This window comes from Megalobrama amblycephala, linkage group LG14 (genome assembly GCF_018812025.1).
Source record: "Megalobrama amblycephala isolate DHTTF-2021 linkage group LG14, ASM1881202v1, whole genome shotgun sequence".
In the NCBI taxonomy this organism is placed as follows: domain Eukaryota; kingdom Metazoa; phylum Chordata; class Actinopteri; order Cypriniformes; family Xenocyprididae; genus Megalobrama; species Megalobrama amblycephala.
Genome location: NC_063057.1, coordinates 31,318,653 through 31,343,239, shown reverse-complemented (window position 1 = coordinate 31,343,239; position 24,587 = coordinate 31,318,653). Strand labels below are relative to the sequence as shown.

At 36.6% G+C, this 24,587-nt stretch overlaps 1 protein-coding gene across 1 annotated transcript in view; it reads right to left on the bottom strand.

The window, feature by feature from the left end:
- Window positions 1-9,838: 9,838 nt before the first annotated feature.
- Window positions 9,839-24,587, bottom strand: part of LOC125245072 (tripartite motif-containing protein 16-like) — a 58,399-nt gene continuing 43,650 nt past the window's right edge. The window contains exons 5-7 of the mRNA XM_048155517.1: window positions 24,128-24,287; window positions 23,941-23,988; window positions 9,839-10,615 (exon numbers count right to left, since the gene is read on the bottom strand). Of these exons, the coding sequence (XP_048011474.1) occupies window positions 10,011-10,615; window positions 23,941-23,988; window positions 24,128-24,287 (813 nt within the window). The 3' untranslated portion in view covers window positions 9,839-10,010. The remainder of the gene's footprint in view (window positions 10,616-23,940; window positions 23,989-24,127; window positions 24,288-24,587) is intronic.

Here is a 24,587-nt window from a genome sequence, read left to right as displayed (position 1 = left end):
TGCAAGTTCTGCTATTTTACGACAACCAACCAACTCATCTCATCTCTCTCTCCGGATACAGGAAATAGTTGAAAATGAACCTCCAGTATATGAAATGAAAAAGAGGTGGCCAGCTATTTTTTGTGAGAGACAGGTAAAGTCCCAGACTGCTGAAAATGGTGTTTACTTTAATATTTAGATTTTTTGCAGTGTTGTTTAACATGTTGCTGTTATGTTTGTCATTTAATGTTATTATTTTAGATCAGTGCAGAATTCAACAGACTAATGTCGCTGGACCTGAGCAAGTCCTTTTATGAGGGTCTCGACCGAAATCTACCAAAACTGCTGTGCCTGTACCGTTCAAAGCGCTGTGCTGGGATTGCAGAAATGAGGACCATAATGGACAGCCTAGATAAAAATGTAAGTACATATATTTGTACTGTACTTATTTCATAAACATTATGAGCATTTCCTTTCTTGTCCTGCATAGCTTTTATTAGTGCTGCAAAATATTGAAGACAAAGGTTAAATGCCATTTGTAAATGCAGAAGTATTTAAAATGAATTACTACTTTTATCTTTGATAATCAAAATGACATATTAAAGTTTTTTTTTAGTTTTTTTTTTCCCCTGTGAAATCAATTTCTACAGGCCGTAATATTTTAGCTTGATTGTAACTTGCTTCATTTATTGTACAGATCTATGAATATGCAAAATACCCCGTTTATTCACAGTGTATAGTATTGGACTTAATTATCTCAGTTTAAAGGGATAGTTCATCCAAAAATTAAAGTTCTGTTATTAATTACTCACCCTCATGTCGTTCCAAACCCCAAGAACTTCATTCTTCTTCGAAACACAAATTAAGATGTTTGTGATAAGATCCACAACCTTTCTGACCCTGCATAGACAGCAATATAATTACCACATTCAATGCTAGAAAGGTAGTAAGGACATCTATAAAATAGTCTGTGGCATCAATGGTTCAACCTTCACTTAATGAAACTACGAGAATACTTCTTGTGGGCAAGTAAAATAAAAATGTCTTTGTATAACAATTTCTTCTCTTCTGTGTCATTCGACGTGCATTGACAAAAGTACCACAACACATGCATGTGATGCTGCTGACGTAGGAGCCGGCATTCTGACTTAGGACCCAGATACGCTGCACCTTGTTTACAAGCAGAGGAATGCACGCGCATGTGTCGTGTTACTCTTGTGACCACACGTCAAGGACTGGCATGGAAGAGCAGAAATTGTTGAATAAAGTGTTTGTTTGCTTTTTGTTGTTGTTTTTTGCACAAAAAGTGTTATTGTATCTTCACAACATTACGCTTGAACCACTATAGTCACATGGACTAACTTAATGTCTTTTATACCTTTCTGGGCCTTGAACATACATGAGTAGTTCCCTTGCTGTCTATGCAGGATCAGAAAGCTCTTAGATTTCATGAAAAATATCTTAATTTGTGTTCTGAAGATGAAAGAAAAAAACGAATACTAAAGTAAAAAGTGAAACCGCTTCAATGCAACAGGCCAGTAAATAAACTTCTAATAACAGTATCATTAAACTTTTTTTCTTTTCTTTGGGGGAAGGCATCAAATCAACGAAAGAGGGTTGCAGTACTGCAGGGTCTGCCATGGTTCATGCATGAGAATCCATCGCAATTCATAAAGATCTGTGAGGTATGTGGAAAGTATGGAGGCACGTTGGAGGCAGTTGAATAGTTGAAGTTAAAGGTATAGTTCACTTAAAATTGGAAATTCTATCATCATATACTCACCCTTGTGTTGTTTCAAACCTGTATGAATTTCTTTCTTCTGCTGAACACAAAGGAAGATATTTTGAAGAATGTCAGTAACCAAACAGTTAACTGGTCCCATTGACTTCCATAGTAGGAAAAAATATATACTGTGGAAGTCAGTGGGACCAGTTAACTGTAACATCAGAAGAAAGAAATTCATACAGGTTTTAAACAACATGAGGGTGAGTATATGATGACAGAATTTTCATTTTAAAGTGAACTATCCCTTTAATGTATTATTTCTAACTATGTGGATGGAGTATGTATAAGATTAAATGTAGCAGAGGCTATGGTATAGGACAATGTAATATCAGCAATAGCACTCTTTGGACTGTAATTGTTTCCCTTGGGGACATCTTAAAAATGAATTTTCATGGACTCTCTATGCATTTGGATAATTTATTCACACTAATCACAAAAAAAATCACATACTAGCCCTTGTAAATGTTGAAATTTCCTTACATCCCCATGAAATACAATTACTATCCATATAAAGTTGATTTATAGATATATTAGAGAATGATTAAGTGATTGAAATGAGTATTCGAGCACCACTTGTCATGAAGGTAGCACTTAACAATAATACTCATGTTGTGTTTAAGTCTTTGAGCTTCAGTGTTGTATGTGTGAAAGCACATTTTGAAGTTTGTCTTTTTTTAATACAGCACACAGATTCCGAAGAAGAAATGATCAGGGGCATGACTCTAGGAATCATCACAGTGGTGGAAGATGTGACAGACCCCATTCCATGCGACTCTGATGTGGCCCTTGTTATAGAGGAAGCGGTTGTTCTGCGAGGACTTGGTGACATACCAAATGCGTATGTGAACATGATGGGATTGCTTTATGCTCTTAACATAAACTACCCAAAAAACCTCAAATACACTTTTGAGGTAATTCAGCGGCTGCTGATGAACATTGGAGCGTATACGTGCAGTGCAAGAGTGCACTCCCTTAAAAATACATTAAGTTAAAGATGTTGTTGAGGTAAGGTGTTGTGTATTACTATCAAAGGCCTGTGTTTTTTGAATATTTTACAGTTTTTCTTTGTTCTCTGTTCTCTGCATCGATGGCCTGACATCTATTTTAAACAAGATTTCATGTTTTAAAGTTATTTCAGAATTTAAGGGGTGTTATTAATGTGAAAAGTCTTAGTGTTAGTTTACCCAAAATGACAATTCTTTTGTTAGATAATCAACCTCATGTTGCTCTAAACCGTCTTTTGAACACACATCAAGTTATTTTTAATGAAATTTGTGAGCTTTCTGTCCCTCCTTTGACAGCCTACACAACTATCACTTTCAAGGTCCAGAAAGGAAGTAAAAGACATTCTTAAAGTAATCCAAGTGACTACAGTGGTTTATATATTTGTTTGCATGCAACAGTATCTGCTTTCGCATTCAAACAAGAAGTAGGGCTGGGCGATATATCTAACGATATGATCATGCCCATCTAGTCAGTAAAGCCGGTTCCGTGATTATTGCTAAATCGCCATCACCTGCTTTTAAATGGAGAGGCATTTAATAGACAGAGCCGTAGATCACTGACAAGCTACGCAATATCGCGTTCATTATCGAAGGCGATTCATCTGGGATAATGAACGCGATATTGCGTAGCTTGTCAGTGATCTACGTGTGCTGTCATGTTTTTGGAAACATGCGATGGAGAAAACTATTTAATAAATAAAATGGTATGAAACACTAGCAATGATTCATAAAACTGAGCTGAAACCACTGAAATCACTTGGATTACTTTAAGGATGTGTTTTCTGGACCTTGAAAGTGCTAGTTGCGTAGGCTGTCAAAGGAGGGACAGAAAGCTCACAAATTTCATTAAAAGTATCTTAATTCGTCTTCCAACAAAGGCAAGTCTTAACGGGTATTGGATGGCATGAGAGTGATCAATTAACAATGGTATTACCATTTTTTGTGTGAACTGAGACTTTTTTTTTATATATACATGAATACACTTTCCATGCATTTTCACCATTAAAATTTATGAAATTGCAATACCTTTTTATTTGACAGATTGTTTTATTTTGAAATTAAATTATTTTTCTGTAATGTATAATGTAGTTTTGAGTTTGTATTTGAAAATATTCAGAATTGTTTCGAATTTCTACTAAGAGAAGTTTACGCTATATTTTACAGTTAAAAAGTTTTTACAAAAAAATTCATTGTAATCCTTTGAATGTTAACTGAGTTTGCCCTTAACAGTTATTGAATTGTAAGGGAAAATAAAATCGTTTGTATGGAAAAATCTAATTATTTGGTTGAATGTGCTGTTGCAAGTTGAGAAAAATTTTTAGTTGAATGAACATAAATTTTAGTACAGATAACTTGAAAATTTAAGTTATCGTATTTCAACTAATCTTTACAAGTCCAGGTTAGTTGAAATAAGTTGTTGGGCCAACTATTTTAACTGTGTCAACTAAATTTTTAAGTTGAACATACTTAGTAGATTAAGTCAATAAAACTTAACTGAGTCAAAGCAAAAAGATAACTAAAAAATATAAGTTGAGTGAACAAATTTTTTTTTACAGTGTACTTGCTGCTGCAAGAAATCAAAAAAAGTATACATGGAAAAAATAGCTGCACAATGTACTTAGTCTGGAGGTTTATTTGTTTCTGTGAGATTTTCCATGTGCATACATACAGGCGTAGTATTGCTTGAATGCAGTATTTGAGTGCAATATTTTATATTTTCTTTATTAGCTGTTTTTTATGTATTATTGTTTTGCACTGGAAAGAAAGTTAACTATAATGGAAGTATAATTATATAAAGATATTTGCACTACACTTCCTTAAAATGTTGTATAATTAAATTAAAAATATTATTTTTTGCACTGGAAAGAACATTCTAGAAGTCTAATTCTATTGAATAAGTTTGCACAAGGCTACAGAAAACTGTTGTTTATTTTTCTTCAAATGCAGTCTAAGCCGATGAGTTTTGAATGTTATATGTTCTATTTGTTTAAGTTAAAAATAAAACGTATTGTAAACTAAACAAATCCATGGTTCATTGTTGGAAAAATGATCATGATAGCCTTTATAATTCACATCTATGTGGTTCAGTCTTGTATATTGATTAGGCCTGCTTTGCTATTCTATATATATATATATATATATATATATATATATATATATATATATATATATATATATATATATATATATATATATATATAGGCCTAATAAGTTGTATTATAATATTCTATAATGTATGAAATATATTATATCCCCCCCGCCCGTTCTTTATTTCCATTTCAGAAAGTTGGCAACCCTATCGTCGACGTGTGCGTGATATCAAAAAATTGTTGAATCAGGACAAATTGTTGTCATTCTATTGTTTTCTATTGTATTCATACTATTCTAGTGTGACAGTGATTTGCTCTAAGTAGGGATGTGCAATGATTAATCACGATTAATCGTTTGCAAAATAAAAGTCTGTGTTTACGTAATATTTGTGTTCTGTGTATAATAATTATGTATATATAAATACACACACATACATGTATAAATTTAAGAAATATATGCATGTTTAAATATATATATATATATATATATATATATATATATATATATTTTATATTACATATAAATATTATATATATATATAAATCTAATTTTTTCTTAAATATATACATGTATGTGTCTGTATTTATATATACATAATTATTATACACAGAACACAAATATTACGTAAACACAGACTTTTATTTTGCAAACGATTAATCGTGATTGCAAGTGATTTTTTTCTTTTATTTCTTTTCATTGAATTGATGTAACTTTGAATTGTTTTTTTTTATTTTATTTTGTTTACTTTCGAAAAGGGCAAAGGCCGGCATTTAAAGGTGCCCTCAAATCAAAAATTGAATTTTCCTTAGCATAGTTAAATAACAAGAGTTCAGTACATGGAAAAGACATGCACTGAGTTTCAAACTCCATTGTTTCCTCCTTCTTATATAAATCTCATTTGTTTAAAATACATCCGGAGAACAGGCGAATCTCAACATAACACCGACTGTTACGTAACAGTCGGGGACTCCGCCCCCAATATTTGCATATGCTCATGATCCAGGCCAGGCGGAACCGCCCAGCGGAATCATCGGAAGTTCTGCAGGCAGAGTGGAGAAACAAGCCAAGCGAGGATAACAGTGAAAATGGCAGATCATGGAAATAAATGTTATGTTCCAGGCTGTGCAGGGGATGTGAAAACTTTTCATAGTCTTCCTCCAGAAAAAAACTGTCAAAAGGCATGGCTGATGTTTATCTATAACCGGATACCGGAACAATTTAACTCAAAGTTGTTAGTTTGCTCTGCCCATTTCACCGCGGACAGCTTTTCTAACCTGGGACAATATCAAGCAGGCTTTGCTCAGCGTTTGACACTGAAGAAAGGGGCAATTCCAACTATATTCCCACAAGCAGTAAGTAGTGCTTTTATCCACATCTTGGCTGTAGAAACTATTTCTGATTAAATGTAAAGTTTCTTAGTGAGCTAACAACATTAACGACCATGTACCCAGTGATGTCTAGATCCAATGCAAGATGCTAGTACAGTAACAAATAGCAAAGTTTACGTAACTACTATTAACGGTGAGGTTAAAATTTATTACTGTCTTTGTTATATAAATCTATAACATAACCGTAGATACATATGCCAATTCTCTTTTGTCGGATATAATTATAATTTGACCTATATTTAACCAACAATACATTACACCGAAGCTAACTATGTAAGTTTATTGGCTAAATAAATCAAATTTAAAATCATATCGGTAATGTCAATATATTAGAAACAAATTTCCACGCTACACAGTTTGTTGTTTAGAGTTGTTATTGCAAAGTGAAGAAGCTATCATTGTAAAACCATACAGCGACACATTATTACAATTAATTTTTTTTACAATGCTAAAAACAAAGTTGCAAATACTGACGTTATGAGTTATAGTGTAAAGTTAACGCTATATTCTAGTTCCATTGACGTAACAGTTACGTTTTGCAGGTTCATACTGAAAATAAAGACAAACTTACCACTCAGAAACGTCCATGGCCAATCGCAACAAAATTGGTTGTTCCTCTACATCTGCATCTTTGTCAGAAACCGGCTCAAACATATAAGGTTGAATACCAAAACTCTCCATCGTTCACGCCGTACAGTACAGATTTGTTCGCTATCAGTGTGAGCTACTGGAAGGAGCCGAACAGTGAAACAGCCAATCAGAGCGGAGCACCATATTACTATTCATGAGCCTTCCAAATAAGGCAAAAACAGACCTTTTCATTCTAGGGGCTATTTGTGGGGTTATAAATGGAGCTGTAAAACCATATCTGGACAATTTTCGACCATAAAAAAGCCACATACCCTCTATGTAGATATCAGGGAACAATTTAAAATGTTTTTTTCAAATCACTCAAGGGCACCTTTAAGGAAACTTTTATAAAAAAAAATCTATGTACGTACCTTAATTGTGGTCTCCTGTCGTTCCTTCAGCAATTACCCTCTACCTCCATAGTCGAACAAACACATCTTCCGATTTTCCTAATTGGTCCATAAAAGTGAAGAACTAAATTATAAGTAATATAACCCATTACATATGTCTGGGAGTGATTTGGAAGAATGCTAAAATAGTGTGTGAACTCTGATGTATAAGACAAATAACTGGTTAACTTTGATCTGAACAGACCCACAATTCTCTTCTTCATCACAGAGGCTCGCTGTTTACCGGCCTGAAGGTAGCAAATCTTGTTCATCATCATAATATCCGAGATGTAAAGGGAGAAATGCTCTCATCTTTCAGGCATGTATATAATTATTGCTTGTATACAGCTACAAACAATTAGATTAAATTAACATTGTTTTAACCAAGAATCCAGCTTCTTTTTCATTTGTTAGTTTTTGATGCATGAACCTCCCCTTAAAATAAACACAATGCTTCAAGTCCTTTAAGAAATAAATGTAGCTTTTCATCACTCACCAATGGATCCTTTGCAGTGAATGACAGCTGATGAAGAAAACATCACAATAATCCACAAGAAATCATCATGGCTCCAGTCCATCAATTAACATCTTGTGAAGCAAAAGCTGTGTGTTTGTAATAACTAAATTCATCATTCAGGCTTTTTAACTTTAAATAGTCGCTTCTGGCTATCATTACGAGCCCATAATAACGCCTCCTCCAATTAAAAAGAAAATCCACCAACATATCTATTTAGATCTGCTTTGGACTCATTTCGCTGGTAAACTGTGCTTCATCTGTACATATTTCTCTCCTGATTCAGAGGAGATTATTTTTTCACAGGTGAAAGCAATATTACGGATAGAGGACTCATATTTTAGCTGGAAGCAATGGTCTGAAGAAACAAAAAAGTCTTTATGATCTAGAGCAGTGTTTCTCAACCCTGGTCCTGAAGGACCCCTAACACTGCAGGTTTTGTCTTTCTCCCTAATTAAACACACCTGATTCAACTCATCAGCTCATTAGAAGAAACTCCACTACCTGAAATGAGTGTGTCAGACAGAGGAGACTTTCAAAATGTGCAGTGTTGGGGGTCCTCCAGGACCAGGGTTGAGAAACACTGATCTAGATGGATGTTGTTGATCATTGTGTTGTGTTTCATGCAGAATCAGAATCAAGACCCTCTTCCCAAGTTTCTAGCTTCAAATCAAGGTAATTTAAAGTTTTTCGTTGTATCACAGAATTTATATGTATTGATATTTATTTATTTATCAACAAGAATACACAATAATTAATATCGCAGTAGTATAAATGCAGTATACTTGTTACAGCTGGTGTATGCAGGAGAGATGAAGCGTACACGGAGATCCACAATGGATTTTAATGACAAAGGAGATAAACTATACAAAACACAGCAACACACAACTTAACATAAACAGAGAACGGACAGGGAGTGAAGGGAGTAAGTCCATATATATAGGGAGTGCTGACGAGGAGGTCCAGGTGAAGATGATCAGTGATGATGGGGAGAAGACGAGGGAAGTGAGTGCAGGTGTGGAGAACAGGAGGATTATGGGAAATGGAGTCCAGGAGACAAGGGAACTGTGACAATACTGTTCTGCACAGTTCTTCTTTGTATTTAATAGGACTGCATAATATGATTTAATATATTGCAATTATTTTGTCATATTGCTATTTAAACTGCAATATTATAAATACTGCAATATTTTAGGCTCTTGTGTAAAAATGCTGTAAAGTGAGGATGGTTTAAAAAATAACATCATAGATTTTTATCAATTAACTTCTATTAACTAAATCATATCAATATTTGTCGTGACCACCCTTTGTATTTTAAAACAGCTTTTTCAGATAGATTTGCAGGAAGGTTTCTTCAAGTGTCTTGGATACCTTGCTGCAGTTCTTCTGGATTTAATCTGTCTCAGTTTTTTCTCTTCATGTAATCTCAGACCAATCAATGATGGTTTATCATGTCAAGATACTTTCTAGATCAGGACGAGCAGCATGAACCACTGAACAAAGAAACTCCAACAATTCTGACATTTACAGTAATGATGAGATTCATCTGGACTGATTTCAGAGTTCAGCTTACAGTTTCCTTTACAGTTTCATTCCTAATATATTTCTGAGTTATCTGGATTGAACTGATGATGATTGACTCAATCTTTGTTTTTATCTTTTCTCAGAGTTGTCAGAGTATCAGATCTGTAAATTCAGTTCAGGAGGAGGATTATTTAAAGTAAACTGGATTAGATTAGAATAATTGTGCTCATACTTTCACTAATCAAGAGTTTACAGTATGTGCAGATGATCTGGGTTTATTTATTTTACATTTATTAATAAATAAATTGACATTTATACATTTAACAGAAAATTACTGTTTGATTGAATGTTAAATTTTTCAATGAATCCTGCATGTGATCATTTCAATTCAAAGGTAATTCTGACAGAAATAATAAAAATTATTTATGTGATTGAATGACTGATTTCTATCAACACAATCAGAGTTTGATAAAAGCACAGATACACACCGTCACTCATCATGACTCACAAACACACACTGATCTCACTGTCTATATGAGGATTCATTACACACATTTATTCTGACATGTTATTTCACTGACAGAAGTTCAGCTGTAGTATTAATGTAATGAAGAGGAAATAAGAGACTCTATAACATCTCACTGTTATTGATTTATCATGAGCTCAAAGCATTATGGGTAGAATCTCTCTGCAGTCTATTTTGATTCACCAGCACAGTTTCACTGATGATCCAGAACCATAAACATAAAACCCAGGATAGAGCGGTTGAGTGAATGTGATCTGGACTGTGTGGATGAGGATCATTGTGTTTCTCTTGACCCTGTAGAAGGACAGAGTTCCTGCACTGTGATCCACATACACTCCTATTCTCCTGATGATGGACTCTAAATCAGCATCATCATCATCATCATCATCATCCTCATCATACACTCCTACTCTACTGCTGATGATGGGCTTTACAGGGAGTTCAGTGTCTATGTTATTGTGTCTGAATGAGTAACTGGAGGGATAGCAGATCAAACTCCAGGACTGATCATTAGATCCAAACACACACTCATTACCCCATCCCTTCCTCCTGATGCTCTTATATGACACTGATATAAACACAACATCACCACTCCACTCAATCTCCCAGTAACAGCGTTGATCACTCAAAATCTCTCTACACAACACCTGAGCATAACAATCAAATCTGTCTGGATGATCAGGATACGACTGGACTGTGTTAGTGACAGTAATCGCTGTGTTCCCCTCAGACAGACGGAGGCGTTTATTCACTGTGTTCAGATCCAGAGTGAGCAGATGGGAATCTGATGGAGATAAAACACATCAGAATCCGGAATTATCAATCTGTCTGATATCCTGTGATATCCCATCATTATCATTATCCAACATTTTCTAAATGCCTTCCCTGAAATATTAATGTTGTTTATTATTCTGTGTTTAGTATAATTATGCCTATTATTATATTTACACCATTCATATGTTTGGGGTCAGTATGATCCTTTTTAAAAGAAACTGATACTTTAATTCAGTGAGAAACCTTTAATTAGATTCAACTATAAGTGTAACCAGATAAAGAAAGTGTGTAGACAAGTTGGACTGAAAGTTTGAAAAAAATTGTTTTTGTTTTGTTGCTAGGGTGTTGCATTGTGGTTGCTAGGGTACTCAGGGTGAATGCTAGGTTGTTGCTATGTGGTTGATAGGATACTCATAGTGGTTGTTAAGGTGTTGATATGCTGTTGCTAGGGCATTCTGGGTGGTTGCTAAGGTTGCAGCTATGTGGTTGCTAGGGTATTCTGAGTGGTTGCTATGTGGTTGCTAGGGCATTCTGGGTGGTTGCTAGGGTGTTGCTATGCGGTTGCTATGGTTCTTAGGATGGTTGCTAGGGTGTTGCTGTTTGTTTGTTAGTACATATCATCACATTGCTAGCATGTTTAAAGGGGACATATCATGAAAATCAGACTTTTTCCATGTTTACCATCCCAGAAAACTGAAAAAGGACAACTTGGTAACTGTTTTGGTACGCCTTTCTCTGCAAGCATGTGAAAAAATTAGCTGCTCTGATTTTCAATCCCCTTGTGACGTAGGAAGGTAATCTTATTATAATATTACCATCCCTTAATCTGTATGTTTCCACCCACTGCCGCCATTTTTTTTTTCGCAAGTGACAACAGTGTACCAGTATCATTGGTCCTAGAGTGTTTCTTACTATATTCACAGAGATCAGAGTCATGTTGTTTTTTTCATTTTTAACCCGACAACGCTTGCAATCTGTATAATTCATAAACGCATCTTCATTCTTCAGTCTCTCCAACAGTGTGTAGCTTTAGCCACATTAGGTGTGCAACACTATCAAACTCATTCATAATCAAATGTTAGCAAACATCCACAAAACACATGCCATACCTACGTGATCTGATATGATGCATCACAAACAGTTTGTAATGATCCATTTTGAGAGTTATATTTGCTGTGAGAGCTTCTCCTGTATTGTTAATGCTTCAGTGTTTTGGAATCGCGAGCTTGGGTTGGGGAGTACAAGCTCATTTGCATTTAAAGGTACACAAACCATATCAGCGCATTTTTTCTCCCTCCCAAAAATAGGCAGTTAAAAATGCTATTATAAAAAAAACTATAGGGTATTTTGAGCTGAAACTTCACAGACACATTCTGGGGACACCAGAGACTTATATTACATCTTGTAAAAAGGGCACATTGTTAGCATAGCAATGTAAATTAGCACATTGCTTTGCTAGTTATGATTAGATAGATAGATAGATAGATAGATAGATAGATAGATAGATAGATAGATAGAATGCAAGCTTAATTGAGCCTAACGAGCCTTTCCAACTGTTTCCAAAAATTTGAAATGGCTTCTTGAACATTCCATCCAACATAACACCATGTCCCAAACCAGATGCGACGCCGCGACAAGCGATAAAAGGTATCTTTTCCATGTTCATCAGAGTTTTTGTCCTAACCAGCCACGACGGTGACAGGCAAATATTCTATTTTAGAAACGGTTTCTATTTCTCCATGACGTCGTGGCTGGAACAGCAACACAAAGTATGGCAATGATAATATCAGGTACTGTTTATGTGCTTATTTAATATTAAAAGTGTCTAATGTGAGTTTGAATCATTGAATCATTCTGTGTTCCCAGCTTTTTAGCTGTAATGAAAACAACACTGGCTAATTCACCTCAGATCTTGAAAATAAATAAATGGACATGTGACACTCACAAAATAAGTTTTGTTGAGATTATTACTTTTTGTTTATTTTCCTTTTGTTGCAATAGTATTTTATTTCATTCTGATTTATATAATTGAACACTAATGAGAGATCATGGGAAAAGCACATAATGACAGGTAGTTCATAAAATGGACACAGGGTGGCAGTAGCTGCAAGTAGCGTCACACTGGGGCATTTAGCGTTGCGCAGAGCAAGATGAGCTCATAATCCGAGTGAATGGAGAATGAGCAACTGTTGTCCTGCATCACTGATTTCTGTGTGATATTTGTAATATTTCCAGGTTAGTTACACACCTTTAATGTGACTACAGATGTTTATAAGCTAATATGAATCCCCTGTGATGTGTGCTCTGTAAGCGAAAAGTATGTCAAATGTTTAAACAGTTAAGTTTAACAGTACACAGTTGAGAGAATGGCGGCCGACGTCCGCAGATTGTTTATTTTATTTGTTCCTTATGGCTCCGGGGCATTTGTGGGTTATTTCAGTTTGTGCGAAAAACAGCTATGTGTGTAGTACAGTGTTAAAAGGGTTAAAAGTTCATGTGAATCTACAGCGTAACACCAGTTACGGCTGCAGCCTTGTTTAAGGGCGCACGCACGTTAATATTACAATGATACAGACTTAGTTCATAGAACTGAGCGCCAAGTTATGAGGCAGATGTTTATTATTGAAGTTTGTTTTCTTTTAGTGTGAATGTAATACGGCTTAACTGCAAATGAGAATTATTCTGCCTACAAAAACGTGTCATTCCTGAGGTACTCTATAGACAATGCGGTTTCACTTGTCACGATTAGCTCACAACCAAAGCTAAACGGAATGTGAAGCACAAATTGAAGAGTCCTGATGTTTTCTTTGAATCCTCCCTTCTGTAAGCAGTTAATGAGGTATGTTTGTTTATCATGAGTAAAGTGTATTGCAATAATGATCACTTGCATATACAAAATACAAATGTGTTTAATGTTTGTTGATTTTAAATGACTTTACTCTAAATGTCATTGTATTTTTATGTAATGTGTGTTATGTTTTGTTTAATTTGTATAATAGCAGTTGATGATGGTATTTATAGTAGTAATACTTGTGATTGTTAGTATAGCCATTAAAGTTGAGTCATACAAGGAACAAGACGATTGTTTATAATTTATTTCTTTATTCGTTTGTTCTCAGTTCTTATGTCTGGTGTTGTTTGACATCATCGTGTCTGTCATCCATGTTAATGGTGAATGAGGAATTGATGTTCTGAATAAACCATCAGTCAGTGTGAAAGAACTTTTGCTCGTGTCTTACTGGAGGGAGCGACGGTAAGAACTCATTGCTCATTGTGAGTAGAAAAGGAAAATGACCACCCAGCCAACGGTTACACAAGTTGAAGAGTTCTGGTGGAGCCACACAAATTTCATGCATGTTCCAGCAATTTGAGAAGAAAAGGACATGGACGTTTCTATATAGAGACATGATACACACAAGTTGAAGAGCAGCGCAAGAGTCAAGACCAACTACAAGACAAGTGCAGTCAAGTTCAAGTAAAGGTACCTAAGGTGGTCTAAAGTCTAAACACTAACTGTTAAAGAGACTTAAGTATTGCTTAACGTTTAATGTGCCTTTCAAAGATAAGTGGGTATATTGCCTTAACTGTGATTTATTTAATGTTAATTAAGGCTTAAAGTATATCTTATGGAATTTTAGCTTTTAGTACGTACTTAATGAAAATTGAAAAAAAAAGTGAAACAAAAAAAAAGAAAGGTTGAAAAAAGATTAATAAAACTAAAATATATGAATTAAGTGAGCTATCCATGGATGATAGAGAGAGTGTATATAAGTAGTACAACAGCAGAAACAAGAGATACAAGCAAGCATACAGCCTCCAGTGAAAAGCAAGAAAGTAGATGCTGAGGTATCCCGTGATGAGCAATGGAGAAGCCAGAGAACCCGTAAATTGACAGAAAAAGGCCAAAAACTGCATGATGAGAAACTGAATTCAGAGCAAGTTATGAGAAGTGGAAATCTCTTGTTAAGGAAGGTAAATGATTGCTGGCTGTATTCTCCTCTAATGAGTTGTAGAAAAATGTTATGTGAAGAAGAGGCTAGGATGAGAGCTAGGAATGAGATGGAAAATGCAGCAAGATGTAAGTTACTAGAAGATAAGTGCCATGAACTGGAAAATTTGAAGACGCTTAAGAAATTAAATGCTGCTAAAGCACGTATGCAAATATATGAACAAAATGCAGATTTAGAAGAAGATAAAGAAGACATGAGGGATTTGTTTCATAATTGTGAGTTTAAAGAGATCAAAGTAGAGAAAAGAGATCATCATCATAGGAATTTGTTAATTTTTTAACTAGGAATTTGTTAAAATGTATTAGTGTGAATCGACTTCCTGTACCAGAGCCAGCAGTTTTTAGCGGAGATCCACTTAGATTCAGTGATTGGAAGACTTCCAGAATCAAAATCAGAAAGAGCTTTATTGCCAGGTATGTTATACTAGGAATATACTATACTAGGAATTTGTTTTAGTGACAGAAGCTCCACAGTGCAACAGAGTGACAGCGACAAGACACAGATAATAAAAAGAAAAAAAAGAATAATATACAAATTTACAAGATGGACAAAGTGCAAAAGCAAAAAAAACAATATATAATATACAAACCTGATTCCAAAAAAGTTGGGACACTGTACAAATTGTGAATAAAAACAGAATGCAATGATGTGGAAGTTTCAAATTTCAATATTTTATTCAGAATACATGATAACAACTTGGGTTGTCTTTGTCCTCTTTAGTCCGGATGACATGGTGTCCCAGTTTTCCAAAAAGAACTTCAAATTTTGATTCGTCTGACCACAGAACAGTTTTCCACTTTACCACAGTCCATTTTAAATGAGCCTTGGCCCAGAGAAAACACCTGCGCTTCTGGATCATGTTTAGATATGGCTTCTTTTTTGATCTATAGTATTTTAGCCGGCAACGGCGAATGGCACGGTGGATTGTGTTCACCGACAATGTTTTCTGGAAGTATTCCTGAGCCCATGTTGTGATTTCCATTACAGTAGCATTCCTGTATGTGATGCAGTGCCGTCTAAGGGCCCGAAGATCACAGGCATCCAGTATGGTTTTCCGGCCTTGACCCTTACGCACAGAGATGGTTCCAGATTCTCTGAATCTTTGGATGATATTATGCACTGTAGATGATGATAACTTCAAACTCTTTGCAATTTTTCTCTGAGAAACTCCTTTCTGATATTGCTCCACTATTTTTCACCGCAGCATTGGGGGAATTGGTGATCCTCTGCCCATCTTGACTTCTGAGAGACAGAAGTCAACACCTCTCTTCTGAGAGAGGTTGTTAAGACTGCACCAGACAGCCAGCTGTTCAACCTCCAGTCTGTAGGCAGACCCGTCACCGTCCTGGATGAGGCCAATCAGTGTGGTGTCGTCTGCAAACTTCAGGAGCTTGACAGAGGGGTCTTTAGAGGTGCAGTCGTTGGTGTAGAGGGAGAAGAGCAGTGGGGAGAGACATAGCCTTGAGGGGCACCAGTGCTGATGGTGCGGGTGCTGGATGAGAATTTTCCAAGCCTCACTAGCTGTTGCCTGTCAGGAAGCTGGTGATCCACTGACAGACAGAGATGGGCACGGAGAGCTGAGTTAATTAGGGCTGGAGGAGTGATGGGATGATGGTGTTAAAAGCAGAGCTGAAGTCCACAAACAGGATCCTCACATAAGTCCCTGGTCTGTCCTGGTGCTGCAGAACATAATGCAGTCCCATATTGACTGCATCATCCACAGACCTGTTGCTCGGTAAGCAATCTGCAGGGGGTCCAGTAAGGGTCCAGTGATGTCCTTCAGATAAGCCAGAACCAGTCTTTCAAATGACTTCATGGCCACAGACGTTAGATCCACAGGTCTGTAGTCATTTAGTCCAGTAATTTTGGGTTTCTTTGGGATGGGGATGACGGTGGAGCATTTGCATGAGGGGACTTCGCACAGCTCCAGTGATCTGTTGAAGAACTGTGTGAAGATGGGGGCCAGCTGGTCAGCGCAGGTTTTCAGACAGGCTGGTAAAACGCTGTCTGGGCCTGGTGCCTTTCTTCTCTTGTTCTCTCTGAAGACCTGGCACATGTCATCTTCACTGAACTGAAGTGGAGGAGTGGGGGAGAGAGGGATAATGGTGTTTTTTCAAACCTGCAATAAAACAGAGCTGGGGGATGGTGTCTTGTAGTTGGTGATGACTTTCAGGCCTTTCCACACTGAAGCTGTGTCATTAGAAGAGAACTGATTCCGAAGTTTATCGGAATAATTCCGCTTTGCCACTCTAATCTCCTTTTCCAGTTTGTATTTGGCCTGTTTATACAAGACTCTGTCCCCATTTCTGCAAGCATCTTCTTTGGCCTGATGGAGCTGACTGAGTTTTGCAGTGAACCAGGGTTTGTCATTGTTGTAAATTAAATGAGTCTTTGTAGGAATGCACAAATCCTCACAGAAACTGATATATGATGTAACAGTCTGTGTGAGCTCTGATCGCTGGCAGCAGCTTCAAAAACACTCCAATCAGTCCATTCTGTTTCAGTGGTCCATATCTTTACAGTCCTTGCTACAGGTTTATGCCTGTAGGTCGGTATGAGATTAACTAAACAGTGATCAGAGAGCCCCAAAGCTGCCCGTGGGACAGAGTGATATGCATCCTTTATTGTTGTGTAACAGTGATCCAGTGTATTACTGTCTCTGGTGGGACAAGTAACAAGCTGTCTGTATTTTGGAAGTTCATGTGAGAGAATTGCTTTATTAAAGTCCCCGAGAATGATTAGAACAGAGCCCGGGTGTTGTTGATCGCTCTCTGTGATCATATCAGCGAGTATCTGTAAAGCCGAGTTCACGTGTGGTTGCGGAGGAATGTAGATACTCACCAGAATGAACGAGCAAAAGTCCCGCGGCAAATAGAACAGTTTGCAGTTAATGAAGGCAAGGCAAGGCAAGGCAATTTTATTTGTATAGCACATTTCATACACAATGGTAATTCAAAGTGCTTTACATAAAGAAGAATAATAAAAATAGAACATAAGGAATAGATTAACAGTAAAAACAGAGAATTTTGCTATCTGGATGGAAGAGCTAGGAAGTCTTAGGGAGTTTTTTGTTGTTGTTGTTGTTGTTGTCCGTCAGAGTGGATCTAAACGGATCTATCCATCAGAGCGGATCTGAATGGATCTTCCTCACACAACAGGACTGCTACCTGTTAAGGCACTTCAAACTGAGTGAAGAGTGTTTCAAGATCTGGACAGCACATCTTCTTTAACACAGTTACATCTGAACACCACCTTTCGTTGATGTAAAAGCACGTCCCGCCGCCGTGCGATTTCCCCATTGATTCTGCGTCGCAATCTGATCTAAACAGCTGAAAGCACGGCAGACTTAACACACTGTCCGGGATGGTGTCGTTCAACCAGGTTTCCGTGAAGCACAGAGCAGCCAAGTTCAAAAAATCCTTATTTGTCCGGGAAAGCAGAAGGAGTTCGTCTGTTTTGTTGGCTAGAGAGTGGAGATTCGCCAGATGGATGCTAGGCAGCGGCGTTCTTAATGCGCGCTGTCTGAGCTTCACGAGGGCGCTGGCGCGCTTTCCCCGTCTGCGCGTCCTGAAGCATCTAAACAACGCTGCCGCTCCGCCGACTACAACATTCAACAAAACGTCTGAATAATTGAAATCCGGTAAAAGATTTTGTGGTGTGTACTGCCGAATGTTCAGCAGTTCCTCTCTGGTAAAAATGATCGTGTTTGAAAAACAAAAAACAGGAAAAACTAACAAAAACAGTACAAACACTGGGGAGCTAAGCACTGTGGCTGCCATGCGCGGAACCATCTTCTTTTCCAATGTTGCCATCTTCCTTTCCAATTTTGATAGACAGGAAACCCATACCTGCAGAAGAGCATTTTTCTGTCTACGAAGATATGTAGGTGGTGCTGTTAAGAAGGCTCTTGAATGTTACTTTCTTCTTGGTACAGAATCTAATTATTGTGCAGCTTGGAAAATTTTGGAGAAAATATATGGAAATCCATTCTTTATAGCCAAGTCCTTCAGAGATAAACTATATGCATGGCCAAAGGTGGGTCCAAAGGACAGTCTGGAACTGCGAGAGTTTGTGGATTTTCTTTGAAGCTGTGAGGCTGCCATTCCTCAGATTAACTCCCTGAGGTCTGAAAACGTGCCGGCACGTTTTGCAGGATTTTTTTCACATTGCAGCAAAACAGACTTAAAATACTCCGTCATTTTTTCTCATAGAGACATAAGTAATATATCAATTGAAACTATAGAATGTCTTCTTTTATTTGTGTACACTCAGAGTAAAAACACAATGTTGTGCTTTTTGTAAAATAAAGAAAACTAACATGATGCGTGATCTCTCCTCTCCCTCTGAACAAAGTCCAATCTGATAGTTCTCAGAAAATGAACTGTAACTTATGAATACTAATGACAAAAAAAATGACACTTACGTCTAAAGAAACATTGAAATGTCAGGTTTTAAATCGTGCAAGTCAAATCGAAAACAAACATTCTGTGTTTATGTAATCTGTATGAAAAGAGAGCCATGTCAGAAGTCTGTGATTCAGCTCATTATCCGCTAATGCGGCCACACCCACGAAGCCAGCGCTATTCAGACGCAAATTCAGAGGCAATACATGCATTCATCATCTCAATCGTGTATTTATTGTCTTGAAAAGTGTTTATTTGGATGTTAAAGCAATGGTTAGCGATCTCTAGAAGACATGCCGTTAGTTCCTAGATCCTTTTCTTCTTTATATGAATTTGTGGACTAAAGGTGCACAGAGCGCCCTCCGGCTGCAAGTATGAATTGAAAAGTATCAGTAAAAGTTGACAGTATCCATCACTCATAGTGATGACAATAAATATTGCTTCTCAGTATAGAAAATTGACATAAATATATAAGAATCCATCAATATTTCTCCAAATGTGCATGCTTTTAAGCTAAAAGCCTATATGAAATGCCATAGAGGTAACATAATTGTTCAGACACTTTGCATCACAGAAATACATTATATTTTAAAGAATATAATAGAATACCATTATTTTAAATTGTAATAATATTTCACAGTATTGCTGTTTATGATGAGCTGAGACATTATTACAGAGGGTTTTTTCACAGCCTACCTGACTGAAAGGCTTCATTAATATGCAAGTCATTTCAGGTCATTATTATGCAATTCTTTTGTCTTCTGAGGTGTAAATGAGCCATTATTCATGCAGATTCACGCCTTCACGCATACAGTGTTTCTTGACAAAAAGTGTCTTACAAAAACTAAATCAATATATTGTTTTATATGAAGGAGTAAGCAGCATAATTTTTACATAATTCTGAAGCAAAAACTCTAGTCTACAACCTCCAATACCCAAAAGTCTTGTGAACACAGATTTAATATACTTTTTTTTGGCCTTATTTCAGTGACTTAAGTTTTTTGTTTTTTTCAATAACCTCGCATAAACATTATTTCTTCAAAAATACAAACATGTACATACATGATCCTCACATATTATTGTAGCCTAGTTTGTGCTGAATACAGTGTAATGACACTTATCATTTATATGTTTATGAACTACTGAAAAAAGCACAAATGTCAGGGCATGTCAAAACTTCTCCAAGCCCCAAATCAGCCTCAGACTCCAGAGGGTTAAGGGACTTGAGGTGTTGAATGATTGAAGCTTGCTCCTAGACAGAGCTGTGATGTTGGTTTATTAATTGGTTACAAATGCCCTCAAGCTCTTCTCCCATGGGAAGTGTTGGCCGGTGAAGGAAACAGAACTGATCTAAGCTGAAGTGTAATCGGTTATGGTAATCCATGTGTTGACTATGGAGATGCCTATGGAATAAGTAACCAGGTCATTGTCAGACAAGTGATGCCAGGCCTTCAAGCTTCTGTCAACCTTAAAAGCGAAGTGCATTATGTCTGCCGAACAAAGATCAAAGAAGTAGTTTCTCCAATGAACATTATTAAGGTATTTGAATCTGACTTTAGTGAGAGGGCATCAGAGGATTGTTGCATGTCTCAAAAATATCTTAATTTCCTAGCAAAGATGAAAGATGGTATCAGACTTAATGATGATGGACATTATGAAATGCCATTACCGTTTAACCCTCTGGAGTCTGAGGCTGATTTGGGGCCCTGGAGAAGTTTTGACATTCCCTGACATTTGTGCTTTTTTCAGTTGTTCAAACATATTCATGGAAAAGCTGTCATTACTGTCACAGAGACAAACTCCTTGATCCCCTCCTCTGGCAATCAGAGGGCTCCTTCACCAGAATACTGACACACACACACAGATAGACACACTACTTTTCCCATCAGCCCCGTACCTTGGTACTGATCACCACACCCAGCTGTAGCGCATTAACTGAGAGCGCATTAAGCTGCTCTCAACCTTGCATTCATTGTGAGGTCTTGTATTACTACGGTTTGCATTTCTGAGCATTCTTTATTGTGTTTGCCTGCCTGTTGTTGACCCTGTTTGATCCCCGTTCACGATTCTCTGCTGCCTGCCCTTTGGACTCTTTGCTTTGATTCTGACCTGTGATTGATATCTGCCTGCCCTGACCACTGCCTGTATTATTACCACGATTCTGTCTGTTCTCTGCTGTACCAGTTTGCCGTTGTTTGACCATTGCCTGTCTAACTACGAACACTGTTTAATAAAGCCTGCAGATGGATCCCACTTCGTGTGACGACTCGTTACAATTACACTGTATTCAGCACAAACTACCATAATATGTGAGCAACATGTATGTACATGTTTGTATTTTTGAAGGAATAATGTTTATGTGTGCTTATTGAAAAAACAAAAAAAATTAAGGCACTGAAATAAGGCCAAAAGTGGCCATTCACCTTAATTCTATATTTAGGATTATGATAAAATATTTGTATCCATCTTATAAATGTGTCATGAAACCCCATGTACGCCAGGGTTTGTTTTAAATATGTCCAATCCAATCTATCGAATGCTTTTTCCTCATATAAAATAAGCAACATTGGGGGAGTTTTTATTTTTGCCGCAATCATCTGTATGATTAGAGCTCTCGTAACATTATCAGTACCTTGGCGTTCACTAACAAATCCTGTGTGATCTGGCTTTACTAGTTTTTTAATATGCATTTGAATCCTGTCTGCTAAAATCCAGGTTAAAATGTTTAGATCCTGGCAGAGAAGGCTTATAGGCCTATAACCTGTACACTGAGTGGGGTCTTTCCCGGCTTTATGTATAACTGTTATCACTGCCTCAGCCCATGATTTTGGAGGATCTCCTTTCTCTAATGCATAATTATAAGTTCGACACAGAATTGGGGTTAATTCATTTATGAACACTTTATAAAATTCGCCAGGGAAGCCATCTACTCCCGGCGTTATTTTTGAGTTTGCCAATACTTTTCTTAATTTCTTCCTCTGTAATGGGACTAATCATTATTTCAGACTCCTCATCTGTCAGTCTATTCAGTTTAATAGAATCTAGAATTTTTCTTATTTTGTCTTCCTTATTTGGCTGTTCATCCCCTTCATATAGTTTTTTTTTATAATTATCTTTAAATGCATCTGCAATTTCTTTGGGTTGTGATGTTATAAAACCAGTATATGGATGTCTAATTTTTGGGACAACTCTACTAGACTGGGCTTCATGTAGTTGGAAAACAAGTAGCCGGCTTGCACTATTACCAAATTCATAATACTTTCTGCTTGTATATCTTACCCTCTGCCTTATAAGTTAACAAGTCATCTAATTTCTATTCTATTGTCTATTTTGCTTCAATAAATCAAAATAATTTCTATTTTGAGAGTTCTTATGTTCGCATTCCAGTCTCTTTATTTCTTTCTCTATTTCCAATCATTTAAGTTCCCTTTGCTTTTTTATTCTGGATGTAAGTGCAATAATCTTTCCTCTTATAATTGCAGGAATGCTAAAATAAATGATATTGTTATCTTGCAAGATGACATTACACCATGCAACAAGTGAAAAATGGCCAAGGTGATCGAAGTGTACCCAGGAAATGATATAGAAAGGTTAAGCTTTTACTGAGTGATTCTACCCTGGATGAGAAGGGTAAACGTTCATCTAAGCCTAGCTATCTAGAGTGTCCAATCCAGAAGACATTTACCCTCTTGGAAGCAGACTGACGAAAAATGACGTTCTGCCTATTTACTCTCAATCATTCCATAGCTTAGTTGACACTTCATGGTTATATTTCAAGTGTTAATTAATATCATACTAGCTTATATAGAGAAATCACAAGTGATTGTGAGAGTGTAACAGATGTCTAAATATGGTCATGAGACACTGTTGGTTAAGCGGAACTAATTATGGCGGAACTCTTTTACTGGAAGCCATAAACAGATGCACAGCCACACACAATAGACAATGTGGTTTCTCTTTTTGTCACGATTACGACACAACCAAAGCTAAACGGAATGTGAAGCACAAATTGAAGAGTCCTGATGCAATTTGTCCGCGTTCTCTCCTCTCAGTTCACACTAAGCTAAACTGAGATAAAGATGTCTGGTGGCTCACAGAGCCAAAGATGATGTTTTTGAAAGAGGCAACATAGAATGCATGTTTGTTAATATTAATTCTTTGTCCAGAAAATAAAGAGCCAGCCATAGGAGTTTGGTGTCCATTTGATCTATGCACACACACAATGCAGAGCCAACATGTCATCACGTAGGACCAGTTACAATAGCAACTCGAGTCAGAACAGTCTGAAAAGCTCTAGGAGTAGCAGCATTCAGAAATTTAGTCTCAGAATAAGAAGAATAAAATCCTTAAGTAGCAGATCAGTGAGTTTAAATTTTTCAAGCCAACTTAAAAATTTGATTTACAAAGTTTTTAGTTTGTTCTTACTTTCCTGAAACTTTTCAAAAACTGTTTTACTTCTGTAATTTTACCTCTCAATCTTGCATGTTTTAATTGGCTTTCAGTGAAAAATAATCATATTTATCCCTTAGTATTAGAAGATATTCTGTTTTTGAAGAATATGTTGAATCCCCAGTTGAAAATAACTCATTTCTATTTTTCACTTTTTATATTTCTATTTCAATCTTTCCGTTCATCAGAAATTACAGATAAAAAACACCTCTACACATGCCCCATTTTTATTTTACATTTTAAAATCTCTTCAAGTAGAAAATAATTCTTTAAAATCATAGGGATATTTCACAATATTACTGTATTTTTGATCAAATAAATGCAGTCAATGTCAGCAGTGATATATTGATGATAATAAATCATCATTTTCATGATCAACTATAAAACTCTTCTGTCATGTTTTCTTTCTCCTTCTACAGGAAGAACATGAACACACTCAGTGAGGTTTTCTGCTTGTTTTCTTAGTGACTTACATTGTAGGAAGTCCTTCCTGGTCCTGGGAACAATGTTGGTGAAAGTGGCTGTGGAAATCAACAGACATGAAGAGTGTGAATATCATGTCAAGAGAAAATGATCCCTGCATCCATTCCTAAGACATTTCTAATATAATCTTCTACATAAGGATCATTTCTGAGAGCAGATGAATCTCCAGGACTTTACCTTTGTCAGAGAACTTCTTGAACTCCTCTTTGCTGAAATCCTCCTGTTTGTCTTTCAGCTGACGGACAGATTTTCTCACATCATCAAAAGAGGAGAGAGAACTGAAGGAATCATCATTTACATCTGTAGATTCAGGAGGAGCTGAGAGAGACTGGAAACTCTACAGAAAACAAAAATCAAAGCTCATCACCTCCACACTTCAGCCAATAACCTGCACTACTGTCAGATTTGAGAAGCTCTTGAGCATCAGCTTCATTCTTCTCATATTCATTATATCATGTTAGAGCATGTAAGTTCTAGTGTATGACACTTACACTATATGTGAACTTTCTAGGAAAACACTTGATGATCAAACATTTGACAATAACATAAATGTAACAGATCAAGAGCATCAATGGAGTCACATGACAGGGTTGAGTAGATTTGATCAGGAAAAGCAGTTCAAAGGCAATGGGTAGAT